General features: G+C 42.5%; 1 protein-coding gene and 1 long non-coding RNA gene across 3 annotated transcripts in view; one reads left to right on the top strand and one right to left on the bottom strand.

The window, feature by feature from the left end:
• Positions 1 to 22,379, top strand: part of DCX (doublecortin) — a 107,127-nt gene that overhangs the window by 71,394 nt on the left and 13,354 nt on the right. Inside the window, exons 4-5 of one of the 2 annotated variants that reach the window (XM_082208665.1) lie at positions 10,203 to 10,305; positions 21,812 to 21,934. In XM_082208665.1, the coding sequence (XP_082064791.1) occupies positions 10,203 to 10,305; positions 21,812 to 21,934 (226 nt within the window). Of the gene's footprint in view, positions 1 to 10,202; positions 10,306 to 21,811; positions 21,950 to 22,379 lie in introns of both variants that reach the window. The other variant, XM_082208664.1, reaches the window with a different exon arrangement.
• Positions 638 to 21,858, bottom strand: LOC309524216. Its single transcript, XR_014215862.1, has 4 exons — positions 21,787 to 21,858; positions 14,675 to 14,877; positions 5,631 to 5,821; positions 638 to 956 (listed from the first exon to the last, which is right to left on the bottom strand). It is a non-coding gene; the product is annotated as an uncharacterized lncRNA (long non-coding RNA).

The following is a 22,379-nucleotide window of genomic DNA, read 5'->3' as shown; positions in this document are numbered from 1 at the left end:
AGATTAATGCTTGTTTGCCATCGACCAGAATTGGAATCTACAACTATTTTAGTATTAATGCTTCAACATGTTTGCAGCACTGACCCGTCGCCAGAAATGTTGACAGTAGACCAATGAATCTCTTTTCCAACACAGGTCGATAATCCAACCTCTGACACCATTGGCTGTAAATACAATGTTTATATGGAGGGAAATAGCATCTCAGCTTGGGACTAATTGGATTTCTCATGTTTTGGAGGCACCAAAAGTTCACCAGACATGTTCAATTCCTTTTTAATGTTTATATTGGGCAACTTGGCAATTGGCCAAGTTACATTCGGCTTTATTTCAAAGTGGCACACAGTTGGGGGTGAGCAAGCTTATTATATAGCCTTTAAATAGAGCAGCACTTATTTATTCATGTGAGAGGGCTGAAATGAATACACCCCGCAAGAAAAAAATCTGCACAAAAATGATAGGTCCAAACTGTTTCCTGAAAGATTTCCAAAAGCTTACCTTTATCACACCATTTTGCTGATGCTTGGAATTCTAATCAACTGCATTTTTGGCACTGTTTATTATTTAAATATAATCAGTTATGGCATAATCGGGCTGCCAGCCGATTCTGACTGTGTGTAATGCCATTTGTGAAGCTAGTTTGGAGTGAGGGCAATGACCTCGCTCTGAATTCATTTTGTTTACCCTCAGTGACATCATCACATACTTGAATGACTATCTGACATTGTCACTGTTAAGAGCAAGTGTATTGTTTTGAATTTGTTTATTTAACTCAGTCTCAAAAATAAACTTGGCAAGCTGTAGCAAATCTAAATGAGCTAGATTCTGCTGCTTAAAATGAAATCCATGAGATTTTAGAAGGAATTTGCTTCACGAAATAGTCTACAACTCGGCATGGTCTTTTCCTCAACATTCTCCATCTGCTGACTTCCTTCTTCTACTCCAGCTCTTCAACATTGCTAAAGAAACAACTGTTATATTTTGGCAGCACAGATGGCATAGTGCACAATATCATGTGTTACAAAAAACATTTGAAACTGCAATACTAATAGTGGCAGTGCCACAAGTCGCGTGTGCCGCAACACGCACCTACGCCTTCAAAACTTTCACTAGCCCTGGTGAAATGTCTTTGTCTTCCTTCCAAATCCCTCACTTTTGCTTGAAGAGAAACCTTCAAGTACTCTTAGAATTGGGCAAAATATCTATCGTGCCTGTAAACACCAAATGACATTGTTGAGCCAGATGGAGCCAATGGCCTGACCCAATTTAAGGAAGCTTCCTGTGCCTGTACTAACCAGGAACAACTAAAAGAGGCAAATAGAATAAAAGTTAATGTTAAATAATCAACGAGTCGGGGAATGACTAAAGAATTCAAGCAGAGCAGGAATGGGGAATCTTTATGATACTGTGGGCCACATTTCCTTCTGGACAACATTCCGAGAGTCCTATGTCAGTGGTGGCAAGGGCAGAGGCAAAAGGGGGGCAGAGCAATTAATGTAAACTTCACCTTTGTACAGTAGACTAGTTTCTACATAGACTCGCCACCCCTCTCAGTCCTCCATCCTGATAAAGAGGCATTATCAGAATTCAAGGACACCTTCAAGAAACCCAAGAAACATGTTTGGGTTTAAAGTAGGACCAATGAGGAGACGTGGTCTGGGGAGAAATCTAAGGCCCAGTTAGAGAGGCCTAGAGGGCAGCATTTACTCCCTCCCAGCACAAGGTCCCCCAACTCTGAAGTATGGTTGGATTTTGCATTTAAAATGCAAAATAAAAAAAGAGATGGGTTACCTTAAAAATATGCAAAAACTGCAAGAGGCTGGGTTTGTTTTTTGAGCTAGCCAAATGTTTTACAGGAGAGATCCACACCTTATACAGATAAGAAATAGCAAAAAGGACTGAAGGCTCCGTAAAAAGATTTGTCTTTTAGGAAGAGCTATAAGCAACTGACCTCTCCTAATATATGAAGATAAATTGGAAAGGCCTTCTCCAGGGGAACAAGACATTCTCCAGCCGTTTCTTGGAAGGGAGGGGGCAAAACATTAGCAATGGTCATAGCACAGCTTCTTTGACTTTTCCTAATGAGTTTTGTTGGGGTGGGGGCTGCTGCATCTGCTGCAAATGACAGCAGCAGCAACTGTGCTGACAGCCTAGCCACCATTTTGCATCATCCATAGTGTCATTCCAGGGAAAATGGCAGCCCACACAGACACACACATATTCAGATATGATTCTGCAAAATCATCCTTTTTTCAGGGGTTGAGAAAAAAGAAAAATCTTTTATCTTTTACATTCTGAGCCATAGGCTTATGTTAAATTTAATGTATATCATTAAATTAGGATTGATTGATTATTCTTACATGTTTATTGATTATTAGCTGACTCTGTTCCTTTTCTTCATTCTTTTTCCTTTTGTTCTAATAAAGGGGAGGGGGGCAGAGAATCTCAAGTCCACCGCCCTCCAAAGGTCTTTTGAGAGCCATTTCAGCTCAGCTGTGATTTTAAGATTAGAATTGCATCTTTAAAGCAGGCAAAATATACATTTAGAATATTTCTGTCTCCTATATTCTGCATATGCCAGGAAGGAACTAGATTGTCCAGGTTCCCATGCTTTCTGTTAATCATACGAATTCCACACATTAAACCCAGGAGATTGTGATCTGTAATGTGCCTTTAGGGAAACTCTAATGGTCTCCAAGAATCTCTAGCTTAAAGTTATAGTTAGGTGTAGAGAAATACAACTCTAAAAGGGTGGGGGAGAAAGGAAAGTAGGAAGGAATTGCAATACATGCAAAGGATGATGATTCAAAATGTAGTAGCCAAAAGATAAACTGAAATTTGGATTTAGGAAAGCATTTCTACAAAACACCACATGCTGATAGACCTTTCCTTTGGAGTATCAGAATTCGCTTCAAAGAGTCAATCAGACAGGAGTAAAACATTTACTTTTTTATTTTGTCATGACAAAGTAATGGTACAGACACGCGTTACCCAATGTTTGCCCGCCTTCTCTGGGCTTGCCAGCCCTTTTTATACATTGCAAAATAATGCCACCTGATTTCTGGGAAATCGTAATTTTACCAACTTCCTATGTCCTTATATGAGCTGACCTTATATGGGCTTGCTTGCGCCCCTTCTCCTTCCTGCACCACCTCTCCACGCCATGAACCTCAACACGTGCTCAAATGTAAAACATGTGATTTATACTATTGGCAATAAAATGGGGCTTTGTTTCTTGCATTATTATCCCCCTCGCCTTCTTGTCTTCAGTCTCCCCCCAAATGGAGCCTATTCAACCTTGCCCTTTACTGCCGAAGCTTGACATTCCAAGGGGCCCTGTAACATATAGGTGAGAAAGCCTTGTTCTTACCTCACCCCTTTGGGAAAACCTATGAGAGAGAAGAAAATGCCTTAAACAGTTTTCTTTCTTTTGTTCTTTTGGATCATATAGAAAACAATATTCTAATGGCCCCTTCAATGCAGGTTAAAATGGCATTGCAGGGGGTTGAACTAGATGACCCTTGTCATCCCTTCTAGCTCTACAGGTCTATGAAATGACAAGATCACTTGCCGTTTCTCTTTGTATTCCACAATGGTCTGAAAATCCCCTATAGAACATGTGCACATAAATGCATATCTGCACAAGCTTCTCCCCATCCACCTCATATATCATGTCCCCAGGCATGCAGTGAGCATGCTGGTATAATCTGCACCTAATTTGGGAGAGTATCCTGTTTACCGTGCCAAATTCTGCTATTGCTTTGGAGAGGTCACTACTCATTTAAGAGAGGTTTGTTTTTGTTTTGCAAAAGTCATTGTAATATTTGTGGAGAATACTTTTGTTTCCTGAACTTTATGGAAAAGTTGGAATCCCACTTTGTAATCCTTTCATTCATTCAGAAGAATTGTGATTTTGGGGGGTGCAGAGAGCGGATCTTGAGAAAAGAAGGCAAAGAGGGTGAGAGATTACTAGTCATATCCCTGTTGGTCTTAGGCTCCAGATTTCAGCCTCCCATTAATATTTTTTTTTAATCCTGTGAGATAATAGCACTGCATATACATATGTGGGAGAAATTTGATTCAGTGACCCTACCTAATCCATGGTCTCTGAAACAATACGCAAAGTTAAACACAGCCATCCCTAAAAATTGCTGTGTAGTTCTCTAGCCAAATAATGTATTCAATGATGCATATACTGAGGTAAAGTGTTTCATTAAAAAATACATAAATTAGCAATCATAACATACAATAGCCATGCTGCCTGGGCCTGATGGGAATTGTAGTCCAAAACATTTGGAGGATACTAGGTAACATAACACAACTACCTTGTATTGACTTTGACCATTGGTCCGTCTAGCTCAGTACTATCAACATTGGCTGTCAGTGGTTCTCCAGGATTTTGTGGGATAACCAGCCTCACATAGCCAACATGCTTAATTCTAATTATTGCATAAATGGGTTAATGCCATAGAGTAAGCTATCTAAGCTATCCTGCCGGGCTTAGGTAGATCACTCACCTTGGAAGGAAGGTAATCAAGCCTAGATAATAATAATAATAATAATAATAATAATAATAATAATAATAATAATAATAATTTATACCCCGTCCATCTGGCTGGGCTTCCCCAGCCACCCTGGGCGGCTTCCAACAAAATATTAAAATACAGTAATGCATCAAACATTAAAAGCTTCCTAAACAAGGATGCCTTCAGATGTCTTCTAAAAGTCTGGTAGTTGTTGTTCTCTTTGGCATCTGGTGGGAGGGCGTTCCACAGGGTGGGTGCCACTACTGAGAAGGCCCTCTGCCTGGTTCCCTGTAACTTGGCTTCTTGCAGTGAGGGAACTGCCAGAAGGTCCTCAGCACTGGACCTCAGTGTCCGGGCAGAACAATGGGGGTGGAGATATTCCTTCAGGTATACTGGACCGAGGCCATTTAGGGCTTTAAATGTCAGCACCAATACTTTGAATTGCACTCGGAAACGTAATCTGGTTGCTTCTACTTGGCTGCTTTGCTCTTACAAGCCATTCTTCAATTTCTCTACCAGTAATTTAGGAACTTCACCACTGTACCTAAGCCACGTTTTACTGCCTGTGCAACTTATTCTGGATGCTGTATGGAAAAGCTCAGTCAATTCCACTTTCAACTTCTCCCAAATGCTAGCCTTTTACTCCATTGCCTCACTGTCCCATTGACTTATTTACCCCATAATTCCCTACCCCAGCCAGTCCACGTATCTGTTCTTCCTTTTGTGCTACTGAAGGACATGCCTAATTTTGTCCAACTTCAGTCTTCTCCTTCCCCTCTGCTGCATCAGTATGACCGACAACCATTCAACCAGTCCTCAGTGTCACTGGTGGAGGAAGGGGTGTGTGGTGGGTGCAGTCCACCCCAGGTGTCATCCATTGGGGGGGTGGACATCGCTGCACCCCCCCCGGGATGCTTGCCGTGCCCCTGCAGGCAGCTAGCCCCGCCCCTGGGTGCACAGCATGTGTGCTGCTCCGGGTGCTGGAGCAGCTAGCTCCGCCTCTGCTCAGTGTTCCCATTTCTCAGATTGGAACAATTGCATAAAGGTACCATATTAAATGTCCTGCTATTACCCATTTCATTCATTGCAGTTTCATTGTTTACTCACTGTGTACAAAACAAAGGGAGCAGAGGTCTTCAAACAATGAAATCTTGCAGCTTTTCTTTGTTGCTGTTGGCTTGAAAGCTGTTGTGATGACATTATTGCCAGTGCTGTGCTTATTCTAGCTTCAACAGCTTGCTACCTTTGCAAACAAGCTGCTTTCATATTTCCTGTTCTTCGACTTAATAAATTCATTGCTAGGAGCATAAAGAAGCATTTAGAACAATTAATGATGTGCCGGATATCTGCTTGGATATATTTGCATTGACATGCCCTTTCTCCTGGGATGCCTCTGCTTCTCTGGCTAATTATTGAACTTAATTAGAACAGCTGATTGGGGGGGACACAAGTAGCAACCAGTCTTTTAAAGTGTGTCAGGCTTACTTAGAGGTAAAGTATTCATTAGCCTCAGTTTAGAGTCGGCAGAGGATATCACCAGTGTTAAGTTTCCCATGTGGCTCCCATCAGATTTAAATGCGCACCATGTGCACTAGATTTTGTTACAACACATATATTAGTATAGCACACCAGCTGTGCACATGACCAACCCATATATAAAACAGAGAGAACACAACCATCAGCAATGCACCTATCTTAATTTAAACATACAAGTTGATATAAGCCATCCAACTGTCCAGATAAGTATCTACACAAAATTGCCATTTAGAAGAATCATGTTCAAGTTTAGCTAGGGCAGTGAAGTCCTCAGGCCATTGCACGTTGGCAAGTGTTAATTGTTGGCAGATGTTTATTCTTTCAGGTTTGGAATATAAGTCTCCTAGCAACCATAAGGTATGTCATGTGTAAGCCACCTTCAACATAAGAAGCAGCCCCTAGCCAATGTTTTAAATAATAAACACTGCATGCAGATGAACTGAGAAAAATGAGAAGTGCACATACTACATATATGGGAAGAGGCAATGCTTTGCTTCTAAGATGGAGGGGAACTGGATTTCTCCAGTTTCTCCATAACCATTGATAATCAAGATGACTGTTAGTGCAGATAACAAAAAGTTTTCTTCTCCCCCCCCCCCAACTTTTATCTGTCTGTGTCCACATGTGAATTGTAAATGTGAGGGTGGGAGGAGACATAAAGAAGCCAAAGCATAGGAAACTGCCTTAAACAGATTCAGATCATGGAACCATCTAGCACAGTATTATCTACAATGAGCAGCAGTGTTTCAGGAAGGGTACATTCCCAGCTCTACCTGGAGATATTGAGGATTGAACCTAGGACCTTCTCCATGCATGCAGGATTCTTTCTCCCACAAAGCCCCAGACCATTTTGTAATTGCACATGTCCACTACTCCTTGTGTTTATGCCTATTGCTCTTTTAAGTTTATCAAATTATACATGGCGTGGAGAAAGAACAGGGCTTCTCCTTTTCTCATATCACTAGAACTCGTGGACACCCAGTGAAGCTGAAGGATGGAAGATTCATGACCTACAGAAGGAAGTACTGCTTCACATACCACTTGTTTCACTCGCTCCCACAAGGAGGCAGTGATGGCCATCAATTTGGATGGCTTTAAAAGAGGATTGGACAAATCCATGGAGGAGAAGGCTATCTATGGCTACTAGCCATGATGGACATGTTCTGTCTTTGCAGTTGGAGATAGTGTGCCTCTTAATGCCAGTTGCTGGAAACCACAGAGGGAGATGCTCCGGTCTTGCTTGTGGGTTTCCTAGAAGGCAACTGAGTGGCCACTTTGAGAGCAGGATGCCGGACTAGGTGGCCCATTGACTGATCCAGCATGTTTTTTTTCTGAAATTCTGAAATGTTAAAGAATGGAGCTGTGGGGGAGTCCTGACTTATCAGTTTCTCTTGAAAGAAAACATCAAGTCATTTAGAACTCGAATCTCTGGGGAGATCTTTCAATGGGAAGAACTTCAGACATTCTCCCTTTAGCAAATTTGAAGGAGAGAGGCTGCATGAAACACTTATGTGGGTATGTTGCCCACATCAGCTATAAACTGGGTCTCATTGTTTTCACCGTGTAGGTGGATCGGGGGGGGGGGACGCTTCCCCAAAGTTCCTGGCTTGGAAAATGAAAGATGTGTGAAAACCAAAGAATTGTAATGGCAACTATTCCGTAGTTTTATCTGTCTGTCTGGTTTTAATCTGCAATAATAGTCACCCATCTGAAATGCTGAGACCCGTCGCGGTAATGGAAAGCTTTGCGTCTGATTTATTATAGCCTGAAATTAATTTAATCACAGTCCAATTCAGATCAGTCTGTGGCAATGAAGATGAACTACTTCTGGCTCAGTAGGCAGTAAGCTGATGTGCACAGTATACCCACTAGGCATGGCACTCTCTGCAAATACACAGGCAAACTGTGAATGCTACAACATAGCTTGTGTAGGGCATGCCTGGTACTTAATTTGTGCAATGGAGGAGGGTTTGAAGTCCAAATCCATCTTGAGGGCATGCCCTGATCTTGAAAGATTAGAATGGATTGTGAGTACCCAGTGTTTTAGGAGAGGCATTCTAAACAATCTGTACATAGTAGTTGGCTAACCTATGGCCCTCTAGATGTTATTCAGCTCCAGATCCCATCAGCCCCAGGCATCATGGCCAATGGTCAGGTATGGTGGGAGTTGTAGCTCCAGTGCTCAGGTTGTGCTTGGGGGTTTCCTAGAGATATCTGGTTTGCTGCTATAGGAACAGGATGCTGGACTGGATGGGCCATTGGCCTGATTCAGCGCGTTCTTCCTATGCTCTTATGTTCGTTCATGTAATTTTACAGGACAATTCTGTGCATGTCTGTGCTGAAGTAAGTCCCATTGAGTTCAATGAGACTTACTTCCTGGTGTGTATAGATCTGCAGCATTACAACTAAATCTTATGCACGTCTGTCTAATCTGTACATGCCAATAGGATTGCAATTCATGTTTGGGTTTTTTTTTGTTTCCACTAAATCAAAGCTCAACTTTGACTAGCAACAAGACACTCTTTGACCCAAAAACAGAGTGGTTATCACCATGTCAGGAATATAGGTTATCACCATGTCAGAAAATAGACGTAACAAATACAGAATTCCAAAGCATTTATCCCAAGTTACTAATCAAATGCATATTGAGCAAGATGGGTTTTCTGAAACACTCTTTAAAGAAACTTTTTGTGCAGAGGCTATTGTTTCCCATCCTGGTGGTTCTGTTGTTCTGACTCACCTTAAATCTGAGCTCTCCAAAGATTAGGTGACACAAGTTACTGTGAAATTATTGCTGTTTCCAGTAGATTAATGAAGAACTTAGTTATCTTCTTGTTACTGTGTAATCGTAACTGATATTTCACATGTAAGGTATAATTAAGCTGTCATGACTGAAGCTACTGAGGAGCACATGGGAGCTTTTTCTGACACCTTGCTTATTATTTGTGTTGCCTCCATTGTTCTTTGCGCCCTGTGACATGGCAGCATAGTCAAGCATCCCCATTGCTCTTATGTAACCATCATCTAAAGAAGGAAAGAGCGCTGGTGGGCACATGGGATCCTGTCTTGCTTCTCCATTAGCAGGCAAACCAAACAAATTTATCCCCTATCCTTAACTGAAAGGGGTGCAGGACTGGGAAACCTGCCTGGATGCCTGTAGATGTCACAAATAAAATTTGGCTTGTGAAATGTAGACTAGAGGCTAAGTCCACTCAAATCAATGTGTTCATATTTATCATTGAAAACATTTTTGCCCTGCTTGATTAACTGGAGAAAGGTGGAGGGACCCAGTGAGGCTTACAAATATAAGTGGAAGACACTGCTCTCTGGTTTATAATCTAAAGGTCATAATTTAAACATAAAGGGGATTGGGAGGGAAGAGGTGCAAAGCCAACTCAGGGACTAGTTCTTAGTTACAGAGCTCTTGCAAGAACCAGATGGAACAGAACACAGCAGAAGGAGAGAAGGGCCCAAAGGTTGCTAGTCTCTTTTTGCTGAGGGGGAAATCCTGTTGCCACTACCATTTTGCATTGTGCAAGGTGCAGTCCCTCCAAATGTCCCTATTTTTCAGGGGTGTCCCTGATTTAGAGAAGCTGTCCCAGTTTCTGATTTGATCCTGAAATGTCCTGCTTTTCCTTAGGACGTCCATATTTTCATTAGATAAATTTTGGAGGATGTGGTGCGCTGTCCCTATTTTCACTGGAGAAATGTTAGAAGGTATGGAGTTATCCAGGCCCCGAGCCGGTTGAAGGCAATCCTGTATAGGGAAGGTTTTTTAAAATGTTTAATGTCTTATATTATTATATATGTTGGAAGCTGCCCAGAGAGGTTGGGGCAACCCAGTAAGATGGGTGGGGGATAAATAGTAAAATTATCATTATGGAATGGGATGTCCCTATTTTCATCAGAGAAATGTTGTAGGGTATGAAGGTGCCTGGTCGTTGTCTTCTTCTTCTTCACAAAAAACCAATAGTTTATCCTTGTTTTTCTGAGAATATATGACATTTTGCAGCAGGCTTTTGGGAAATGAAGAAATAGCAATGGAGAGAAGGGGTAAAAGTTGCTTTATGCTTGCATGAAGCCTGTTCTGTAAATGTGTGGTATGAATTAAAACTACAATGAATGACTTTGTTCTCTCGATAGGTGACCTGTCTCCACGATTTCTTCGGTGACGATGATGTGTTTATTGCCTGTGGTCCAGAGAAATTCCGCTATGCACAGGATGACTTTTCTCTGGATGAAAATGGTAATATCAATCACACTGTTGTTGTACTATCTATAAATTTGTGTGTTGTAGGAGGCAGGGGTAAAATCTTTTTATACCTTTATCAGCTTGAAGTTGGATTGCCATAGGGCTTTTTATTTTAGATGTGTGGGCATGAATGCATGTACCAGTAAATACTAAGGGTGTGTGTCACTTCTGTGACAAGGTAAACCAAGGTGATTTGGGGAAGACTCCTATTTCTGAGTTGGATCGTGCAGTTAACAAGGCATTTTGAGGTGTAGCAGGCACTCCCTAAGCTAAGAGTGACCCTGGCAGTTGAAAAAAGTGCACAACCAAAACCCACCTGGAACAAAGGATGGTATTCAACCAAATAATTATGGCAGTAGAACTCGTTTTGCTTGAACAGAGGGACTTCTCCCCCCCCCCCATAGCACCCTACACAAATCTGCTTCAGAGGGTTGAGGGAAACCACATAATAGATTTAGTGAGTGTGTGGCTGGAGGAGAAGGGGAGAAGATTCTGTTGCACAAGGATAAATCCTTGCCCTGATGGGATCTTCCCCTTGGTGCTGCATTGAATACAACCCCAAGCTGACTGGGGAAAGTCCTAGAGCTCAAGAGGGCTAGGGGTGAATGTGGTGGGAGCTTCATTTTGATGGACAGGTCTAACTTTTAATCACATTTGTTTTCCTGGAGCATTCGAATAACAGTGACAATTTCATTTTGATTTTTGGTAGTGGGTGAAAACAGTGGCTGGCAGTCAATGAAGTTTTACTCAGAGCAGAAGTTTTACTCAGAGCAGAGCTACTGAAATTACTTGGCCTAACTTAGTCATGTTCATTAATTTAAGTGGGTCTACTCTGAGTAAAAACCACTGTATGTTTATTTTTCACATGGATCTATGCCTCTCATTCTGCAAATCAATGACAAATTCTTCATTATATCCCCAAAAATCTAAGGTTTGGTGGACAGAAACCCACATCCAGAAACCCTATTGGAGTAATAAGGTCATTTTGGTTTGTGACATTTTTCCTACCATGGGGAAGGTGTTCATTCCCCCCCCCCCATTATTCCTATTGTACTAATACCCAAAAGGTAAAGTCTTCCTTTGCTGAATAAGAACTGCAGCTACCATTTAAAAATTGGACAGGATTCTTCTGCTCAGGAGGAGTGACAATGCCTGTAAATGGCATTCTGTTCCACGAGAAAATTGAAAGTTATAGCTTTTATAAAATAATAATAATCAAAATATAAAGGTGCCCTATATGAAAATATTGAATACATTTGCCTATACTTTGGCAGTCTCAATCCATTCTCGAGGTTCTGCTGTGCCTACAAATTTCATCCACTTCTGAGAAAATAAAAGGCTATAGCCATGTTTAGATTCCCTGTTATAGGGGGTGGGGGGCAGGGGACAGACACATCTTTGTTTTTAACAGACCTAAAAATTTGGTCCTGAATAACAAGTCAACTTGGAGGGATGCTGAATAGCTCTGAAACAGACTAGGCTGCTTCCCAAAGTTAGAAATATATTCAAATATTGTGGTGAGTGCACACCTCTAGAAAAGGCAGCTTGAATTTTATACGCACAAGTGGTTGTTTTGCTGTCTGTGAGTTTTCAATATCCCCTCCCCACCAACACCAAGTCTGTCTGTCCAATGTTAGTTAAAGCTTATGAATTGTCCACTTGGGTGTGGCTTGTCTCACTTTTAAACTTCACAGCATATCTCCCTTGTCCACTTTGAAATGCATGAAGAACTGAGACAAGTGATCTCATCCAGAGAAATTGTACATGTCTTATTCAAAGTGCCTCTCCAAATGTTGCTTTAGCCAAAATCCACTGACAGCCTAAGAATCGGCAACCTCACCTCTTCCTTGAGAAATATTGCTAAAGGTCCTCTGCTCCTCTTAAAAATCCTGTTTGGTTAAAGGTGAGGCCAAACATTGACTCTGAATTGTACTTTCGAAAAGGTTGTGATGGTAGCATTTGAGATGGGAAATTCTGACAGCCCAATTTTCTGTCTTATTTGTGCCATGGCTCTCTCTGTGCTGGCCTCAAGCCACTGTTAGGAGGCAGACTTGATGCCTGTATTTCAAGTGAGAGGATAAAATAACCTCCTTTCAGAATATACTACTAACTGGGATGTACTTGCCTATGTAGCTACGCACCCAATTTCAAATTCTCTTGTGGGGAAATGTGCTGCTACCATCGTTGATGAAACCCTAGTGTCTTCATAAATGCATAGATATCTGGAAATGCAGTCCGTGAATGTAGATGTCTGGGTTTCTCACTGATTGAGCAGTTTACGCATGTTAGCATCTAATGGGCAATGACAGATTTGCCACAAGGCAGAATAGGTGGTCTCATTAATGGTGCCAACATTATACACTTCACAGGAGCGGCAGGATCTGCCAGGAAATGTCATCTCATTATAGCCATATGGATGCATTTTGTATAAGATACTTAATCACTCCCATTAATTTTTTAAAATGTTGATTTGTCAAGTGCTTCAAATGCAGGATGCAGCACCCCAAGAACTCCCTCCCTCCCTCTCTTTCTTTTTTGTAAACCAACACTCTGTTGAATGCAATCTCTTAAACTCAGTAGAAGGCCCTATATGGCTCCTTATCCATCTTCCAAATTGAAAAGCAAATAACGCTATGTAGAACAAGCAAATCTATGCAAGTTTAGCTTAAGTTGCTTAAGTAATACTGCTTGCAGCATTCAGCAAACTTGGCTGAGAGATGAATGGCAAAGGATTTCATCTGTCACCCCCCTCCTTTTCCTGACATAGATCTTCAATCACCCCTTCTTCCCTGGCATGGATGGGGGGCACTATTTTGTGGTTCACCTCAGGTACCGGCCCTGATTGCATTGAGCCCTTCAGTGGGCAGATCCAATGTTGCTGGCTTCTCAGCCCTCAGTTAAATATCAGCCAGCTAGGAACCTGAGCAGGAAATGTGTAAGCCACCAGGACCATAACAGGGTCCAAGGGTCTCAAGTCATAATGCATGCTTATTATGCAAGCTCCAAAATGCATCCCAAGAAAACTGACTCGCCCCTTCCTCGCTGCCTCCCAATCTAAAGTCTTTGCTAGTTTACCCATCATTTCCACTTGACTGAGATGGTTTTTTGGTGGGTGGCAGCCCTTGGTTTTCCTCCCACCCCTACACACACAAAAGTCTCAGTCATCGTTTATGGAATCAGAAAGTCTTCGTGAAACTTACACGTTGGCTTGGGCCCAAGAGTCTTATGTATATTTTAGCAGTTCTCACAGCTCCAGGGAAGCTCTCTCTCTGTCTCTCTCAAGACAATTTGGAAAAGAAATCCTGACAGGACAACTTGACAGGAAGCCCAGCCTGAGGTGTCTGAACCCAAAGAAGACTGGGCATTCTGCCAACCAGCGGAACATTTTGCTTGCAGGTGATCAGAGCTCCCACATCTCTTTTCAGGTTCTTGGGAGATGCAAAAACTAGAAGCTGTTTATTGTGCATTATGTGTTGCTAGTGAGAGCCCCATTAAAATTCCAGTGTATTAGCTTTTATTATTAATTAATTAGATATATATCTTTCCCTTCCTTACAAAAGAGCCCAGGGCAGCAAACAGACAAGCCATAAAACAGTTAAAACATCTAAAAAACAATTCCAATGCAGCTGCAGACTGGGAAAGATCTCTGCTTAAAAGGCTTGCTGAAAGAGAAAGGTCTTCTGTGGGTACCCAAAAGATGACAGAGGTGCTGCCTGTCTGATACCCAAGGGAAGAGAATTATGAATGGTAGATGCTGTCACACTAAAGGCCTGATTCCTATGTTGTACTATACGGACCTCCTGATGAGGTGGTACAGTGGTGCCCCGCAAGACAAATGCCTCGCAAGACGGAAAACTCGCTAGACGAAAGAGTTTTCCGTTTTGGAGGTGCTTCGCAAAACAAATTTCCTATGGGCTTGCTTCGCAAGACGACAATGTCTTGCGAGTTCCTACTTTTTTCTCCCTCCCCCCCCTTTATAAGCCGCTAAGCCGCTTATCAGCTGATCTGATCAGCAGATAAGCCGCTAAAAGCCGCTAATAGCGCTAATCCGTCAATGGGCTTGCTTCGCAAGACGAAAAAACCGCTAGACAAAGAGAATCACAGAACGGATTCTTTTTGTCTTGCGAGGCACCACTGTATCTACAAGAGGCCGTCATCTGCAGACTTCAATGACTGATTGAGTATATAAGATGTGAGATTATCTTACAGATATCCTGATCCCATGCTATAGAGGGCTTTATACACCAGAAGCAGCACCTTGTTTGCAGCCTGGTAGGTAACTGGCAGCAGTATACATGAGAACATGACTGTTAGAAACCACATCATCTTTGGCACATGCACGCCCTCACACACCACACCATACCAGCTCTGCAGTCTGACTTGTGTGGACCAAAAGGGCTTCAGGCTCCCAGGCATCTTCTCTTCTATCACCACAGCAGAGAGACCAAACAGTTGAAAGTCTCTGCAGCCACTGGTTTGGCTGTTCTAAGTCATGCTGCCCCCTCCCAAGGCAATGTGGACTGTATTCAAGGCACCTGCAGCAACAAAATGCATCTCTCTCTAGACCTGGCATTAAAAAAGAAAAGAAAAGTCAGTAATACCAGATTCAACAACTAACAATTTGCTTTCCTGACACCTAAAAAACTCTGTCTAATGATAGGGTCAGATGTGGTAGCAAAAGCCAGAGCAGGATACCTTGCAGCTGCACCCAGAATTACAGCAGTGAATGAATAACTTCCTTAAACCAAACCCTGCCATCTTCAGGGGCAGACCCATGGCACAGGGAGAGGTAGCTGCAGCCTTGAGGTGCTGCTGCTGATGTGAGCTTCAGTCCATGTGTTATCAATAGAAAAGAGAAGCACCAGGCACCATCTAAAGGTAAAGGTAAAGGTACCCCTGCCCGAGCGGGCCAGTCTTGACAGACTCTGGGGTTTGTGCGCCCATCTCACATCTATAGGCCGGGGGCCAGCGCTGTCCGGAGACACTTCCGGGTCACGTGGCCAGCGTGACAAAGCTGCATCTGGCGAGCCAGCGCAGCACACGGAACGCCGTTTACCTTCCCGCTGGTAAGCGGTACCTATTTATCTACTTGCACCCGGGGGTGCTTTCGAACTGCTAGGTTGGCAGGCGCTGGGACCGAGCAGCGGGAGCGCACCCCGCCGCGGGGATTCGAACCGCCGACCTTTCGATCGGCAAGCCCTAGGCGCTGAGGCTTTTACCCACAGCGCCACCCGCGTCCCTTAGGCACCATCTACTCATGTGTAAAAGCATCGAGACTGTGTCCTCTTAGACCTTTGCCAGCCACACACACATTGTTCACAGTAGATTAAAAGCTTAAATGAATAGAGAGAGTCATGGATAAGAATGGAGGAAGAATCTGTTTTAAATGGGTTTATACCCAGAATTTGGTGGTTCTGACTGATCAAGCTTTGCCCACATGTTACGGCTTCTTGCATCAAGCTTCTTGTGCATGTTTATGAAAAAGCCCAACTAATTATATGCAAAGTTACACAAGCAAAAGCTATGCATATGAAAAGAGTCAAGCCCCACACAGTACTATATTTCTGCAGTATAATTTCATAAGAATGAATACATGAGTATTTTTATACATTGTTGTCTGTATCTGTTTATGTGCTGGTTACTTTGGAAATATATTAATATAATATGCATATAATAATGTGAGCATTGTTTGTATTCTTTTAGCAGAAAGAGTAAAAATCAAAGAGCAGGATGAGTATTAGGGGGAGAAAACCCACATCTGTATGGATAGGCTCAACATCAAAATTTCAAGAAAATTTCAATCCTTATCTCAGTCCAAGCTTTCCTTTTCAGTTGCTTGCTTAGTTGTTTGTTTGGAGTTCCCCCCTTCAAATAAATTCCTAATGCTGCTAAACCCCCCACCAGAAATACAATTAAAATATACAAGACTCTACATGTTTTTAATTAGTAAGGTTGGGCACTTGAACCCCTAGTGCCTAACATTTATTGTTAGTGTATCATATATAATTAATATTCATGCCATTCCACCCAATTTTGGTATATAAATGCAAATCAGGCATTTAGAAACATAAAGACTTTAGAAACTAAAGGACATCTTTTCATCTTCCCATTCTTCAAAATGAGTACAGTAAGGTCTTTGGGGTGAGGAGAAGATGCTCTGTGTTACAAATTCATATTGGGCACAAAGAAATGATACTTCCATTTTGGATGGATTGGGTGGATAGGCAGATGAACAGATAGATAAATGCTGTTTTGAGAGGTTCAGTAGTGATGGCTAACTGGTGTTGGCCCCCAGCATTCTGAAGTACATATTGGAGTTCTGCGAGAATTGGGTTGCCCCAGTGTTGCCCGGGTGTTTGATAGGGCCCATCTGCACTATACATTTAAGACAGTATCATTCCACATTAAGCAGTCACTGCTTCCTTCCAAAGTATCTGGGAATTGGGGCTGTGTGAGTGGGAAAGGGTCTCCTAATGACTTTCAGCATAATGAACAAACTACAGTTCACCGGACCCTTTGGGAAAACAATGACTGTCTAAAGTGATAGGATTGTGCTTTTGATGTATAGTGCAGATAGGGCTATAATATGCATCCAAGCTCCTATACAGGCATTAGAGTCTCTGAATTGGACCATGCCCTTGCCATCCTCCTTTCTCAGGCTTTATTTCACAGCTCAGCAGCTAGAGTTGATATGTCTGTGGTGTCTGATGTCCTGCAGATGCATGTCTCTTACTGTGATGGCTTTTGTCATGATGACATGAGTAATTCTGCTTGCCTGACTGGAGGATAGCTGACAATGTGAGGGACATCGGCTGCTGCCTGATGTGATGTCCTGATGCTTGACAAGGCAAAGTATTCTCTATCTCATATTCCTCTCCTGCATTCACCTCTCTGCTTCTGTGCCTCTGAGCTCCTTTGAAAAAAGGTTATTCCATCTCTTTTAAATCTATTCATCTTGGCAGTGTCTTAGGCCTCCCAGCAAGCCTGACTCTTGGAGACTGTTATAATCTTGCTTTCTGCCTCTCCAACCCCCATGCCTAGCTCTGATGGTGCGGTTCTGCATATATTGGCATTTTCCATGGTGACATTACATTATAATGCCATCTCAGAAGACGCCATATCGTTGTTGTCCCTCCACACTAATTGTAAGGAAACTTGGGGAATTTTATTGCCAAACTCTGTTCTGACTGTGTGTGTGTGTGTGTGTGTCTTCTCTATTTTTCAGTTAAAAAAAATACATGTAACAGTCTCCATATACCCTCACCACCCAAGGAACATTCCATGCATATACAAAGTAAATGAAGACTGTATCAAGCAGCTTATTATTAATTATAGTAGTTAAGGGTCTTCTACTCTTCATCTTAACACACTGCCCCAGAGTGAACCATTGGTAGCTGGTGGGCGGGAGGGACAACATTATCCTTTCCAGTGTAGTGAATAAGCATGTGCCATATAGTTTCAAAATTGTCTTTGGTCTTTGTGTTCCACCAGAGCTAAGTTAGCTGCTGTTTTCCAGTACTGTTAGGAGTGCCATATGTCTGGGTTTTCCCGGAGACATGTGGGAATCGGACTGAAAAATGGCGTCCGGGCGGATTTTTGCAGAATCGGCAAAATGTCCAGGAAAACGCTAACGTATGGCAAGTAGGACAATTTATTTTTTTAAAAAATGATTTTAAAATCCAAAAAAAGCCCCCAAACAGCCTCAACCAATATAATGTTTCTCATAATAACAGCAGCATATGATCCAAATGACTGCAGCAGCTTTCTTTTCTGGAGAAAGCATCAGCATCAACAGCATCCCTTCCTCCAGCACACAGATGCAGCTTTGGCCAGAGGAGTAGTGGATGCTCTCCCTCATCATCCCTCCAGTGCCTGCTAAGGAGAGGTTTCCAAGCGGACCTCACAGCCAGCAGTGAAGGCTGGGAGGACCCTGCAGGAGGGCCAGGGCCACCTTTCCAGCAGCCACTGTCTCCCCTCGCAGCTCTAGGGTGCAAATCACCGGCGCCCCACCACCAACAACATAGAAGTCCTTACATATTGCTATAGAGAGGTGTGTGTTTTAGCGGGGAGCAGTAACCCCCTCCTCTAACTACCTCACTAGTCAAGCTTCCTCCTCCTCCTCGGCTGACAGGCTGTGGGTAGGTGTGAGTGTGCCAGGAGCTGGTGTGCAGGAGAAGCATTGTAGGCTCGCATTGAACGTGCACAGACACTTGTGCCTCCCTGTCTGGATTTTTACTTTTGGGTGTAATTATGTTTCCAGCTGCAGACATGAAAATGATTAGTAAGTCCTTGAACAATAAATTAATACGGTCATCTGTAAACAGATTTAATAAAGCTAGCCTCAGAACAGGTTGTACCACTTGTCTTGTAACAGAAGGAATTTCTTCAAAGACTAATTTCCAAAATAATTGTACAGGTTTGCATTGCCACCGCATATGGATGTATTAGCCTATCTGCTGACATCCTCTCCAACATAATGCTTAATAATAATAATAATAATAATAATAATAATAATAATTGTATGCCACCCATCTGACTGGGTTGCCCCAGCCACTCTGGGCGGCTCCCAACAGAGTATTAAAAACACGGTAAAACATCAAACATTAAGAACTTCCCTAAACAGGGCTGCCTTCTAAAAGTCAAATACAGTGGTACTTTGGGTTACGAACTTAATTCGTTCCAGAGGTCTGTTCTTAACCCGAAACCATTCTTAACCTGAGGCGGGCTTTCACTAATGGGGCCTCCTGCTACTGCCAGCGTGCAATTTCCGTTCTCATCCTGGGGCAAAGTTCACAACCTGAGGTACTACTTGCAGGTTAGTGGAGTTTGTAACCCGAAGTGTTTGTAACCCAAAGCGTTTGTAACCCGAGGGTAATCTTTTAGATATTGGATAGCAACTTTTTTGATTCTATGTATAATTTAAAGTCAGTTGTTCAATAGTATTTAAGGGTCTGGTGGCTTGAGATAATACTGCTGGGTTAGCAAGGAAATGTATAATTTGATGTATGGACAGCGAACTGATTTCAAGGTCACCAAATTGTATCATTTTCTGTACTCCAGTAAGAGGTTTCATTCCCTTATAGAGGTCTCTTTTTGTGTGTAGTCCCTTTTGGTTCCAGCCTTTGAAATGTGTTTCTCTAAAACTGTTACAAAACGAATAATTGTACACATTACTGGGGCCAAATTTTTGGATCTTGAGGTTCAAACTTGTAGGTCTGCTAAAGAAAAGGGACTCAGTATATAGTTGAGGACAATAGACTGGTAAGTTAAATAGGGTAAGGTCTCAGCTCTATTTTTATTAAAACAGATTATTTTTTCATTATTACATGTGCAGGATCATGACCATAATAAATTTGGGGTCCCAAGTCTTCCCATATGTGTTGATTTATTTAAATTGGATTCTGCCACCTTGGTTTTTTGCTTTGCTGTTTAAAGTTAATTGAGTTAAATTCTGTTTGTTTGTTTTTTAATAATAATTATGGATTTGATCAGGGCATCAAAATTCTTTTTCTTGCAGAAATATTCTGTAGGATTCTTCTTTTTTTATATAAAGTGCATTGGAAGGGAGTTAGCAGAAAACACACCCTCCACAAGAGAAAGAAAGAAAAAATCCCAGCTACCTCAAACAGCAGCAACAAACATCATCATTTAATTTTGGGCATTATTATTCATCATTCCATTTTGGCAAGTGTCCCAGGGGGGTGGGGTGGGGATGACACCTGGGGTGGACCGCACCCACCGCACCCCCCCTTCCTCTGCCAAAACCACAGGCTTACATTCTAATAAACAAACAAATAAATAAAAATACATCACACAAGGGAAAAGGGGCAAGGAGGGAAGAGAATAAAAGCAAAAAAAACCCTCAAGCCCCCTTGTTTAGACAGGTGTTCCTATCTCTCCCACTGAGGCAGCCGGACAAAATGGCTGCCCTCAGATGACAGTGGAGGGAGAGAAGGCCTAACGGAGCTGGCCTGTCGCAGCTCTGCTTCTCAGCTCTCCCAGTGGCTGCCCTTGATTGGCAGTCTCCTTTACCCATAAAATAAATAAATGGAGATCCCACCCTCACATATACCCACCCACCCCTTGAGTCTTAAATTAGTTATGCAATTTCTATTCTCCCAATCAATCAATGCTATTATGAACATCTACTAGTGTTTCTTAAGGGAAGAAATTACGGCCTTGTGATCTACAGCCCCACTTGCAGTTTTAATTATTTCCTTCATTGCTATAGTGAGGCCTCTACTCTCAAAGCAGTAGCTACATTCTGCCACTCCTCGCTAAGTTCCTTTTAAAAATTGCTGTAAAAGCTCAACTGTTGGAGCTAATTCCTTCTCAGGCGTGGTTTGATTTTCATGCTATTGCAGGCCACTCTCCATTCACTGCTGGCCTGAAATTTTTAGATTAGCTGATCACAATGGGAAATAGGACTTTTTTCTCTTTCTCATCTCCAAGGCTCTGAAGCATTGTTTTCTTATGCTAAATCTGCAATAGCACACTGAGGGCTAATTAAGGTTGAAAAGTATTTTAATTTGGTGGTGTGAGTGGGATTAGATAATCTAAACCACCATTTTATGTGATGATATCATCACACACACCCCTTGGGTGTATAAGATTACTTTGTTCCCAGCTCTGACCTTTCGATCTGAATTGTGGGTTTGCTGCAGAATCTGTAGGTTAAATATCTGCATAGTTATATGCAATATGTTGTTTGGGATTAGATAGTGCCAGAAATGATCTCATAGTAATTAGATCAGGTTTTCCAGGAGTAAGTGTTGGAGCAAAGGGAAAACTGCTTGGGCCCTAGCAAGTATGAGACAAGTGGGAAACCACTTGAGCCTGTGCTTTCTAAGACAAGTGGAAGTATGGTCAAGCCATTAGACAAGGCTTGCTAAGAGGTGGGGGAGGCATGGCTCCACCATCACCAGGATGGATATACTTCCTTTCCTGCAAGGAAATCTGGATGTGTCAGAGGGCTGGAAGTTCCTGTTAAACCTGTAGCTGCTGTCCATAAACCAAGTAAGCACTGGTCAAGAAGAATCAACTCCAGAACTCTCCAGGAGTCCAGGGAGATGGAAGAGAGCAGAAACAAGAGATTGGGGAAAGAAGAAGAGAATTCAGGTTGATTTACCATAATTGACATTGGCTCTCTAAGGTTTCAGGCAGAAATCTTTCCTACCTGAGGATTCCAGGGACCTTTCAAATGCAGATCATGTGCACTACTGCTGAGCTATATAGGCCTCCTTCGATGTTTAATTGTAATGCCCTGCTTAAAAACAACAACAGCATACTACCATCTCTCTAGGTCAGGCTTGCCCTCCAGATGTTTCTGGCCTACAACTCCCCTAGCTAGCAGGACCAGTAGTCAGTGATGATGAGAATTGTAGTCTCAAAACATCTGGAGGGCCAAGTTTGAGGAAGCCTGTTCTAGGTGCTGCAGATATGTAAGACACTTAAAGGATCAATGCAATCACTTACTTTGGTTTTGTGTGTTGTTTATCAGAGTGCCGGGTAATGAAAAGCAACCCTCCAACTACTCCAGGCAGCAAGTCCTCCCCAACACCTCAGAAGAGCTCTGCAAAGAGTCCAGCTCCAGTGCGCCGGAGCAAATCCCCAGCTGATTCAGGTAACCATCAGGATGGTGAGTGACACTTCTTTTCCCAGCAGATAAATGTTGGCTCCACCTGGATCTGGGTGATAAGTTAGCATCAGGGTCATTGATTCATACATTTCTCACTCATCTGTCACACAGGGCTGGCAACAGGAGCTTTGTGTCTTTAGGCATCTGCCAAGGTCCATAACCTGGCAGAGATTCTCTAGAGAACTGGCCCTGCCTACCTGTTGTTGCTCCTCCTCCTCACCACAGTCACTTGGCTGTCTTTTGCCCAATCCTGACTCTTCATCGCCAACTCAGAGTAGGGATGCATGTTTCTCATTTTTCCAAGTTTACTTAGGAACGCTTGTTGAAAGCTCATTGAAAATTTGAGCACACTTTATCAACTGAATCATCTTTTTCTGTTTACTTGTTGACATTCTTCAAAGAACTCTACTAGGTTTGTGAGACAGGATAC

This window comes from Podarcis vaucheri (genome assembly GCF_965113315.1).
Source record: "Podarcis vaucheri genome assembly, chromosome: Z".
Classification (NCBI taxonomy): domain Eukaryota; kingdom Metazoa; phylum Chordata; class Lepidosauria; order Squamata; family Lacertidae; genus Podarcis; species Podarcis vaucheri.
Note: the sequence above shows the minus strand (reverse complement) of the source record. Positions and strands in the feature narration are given on the sequence as shown.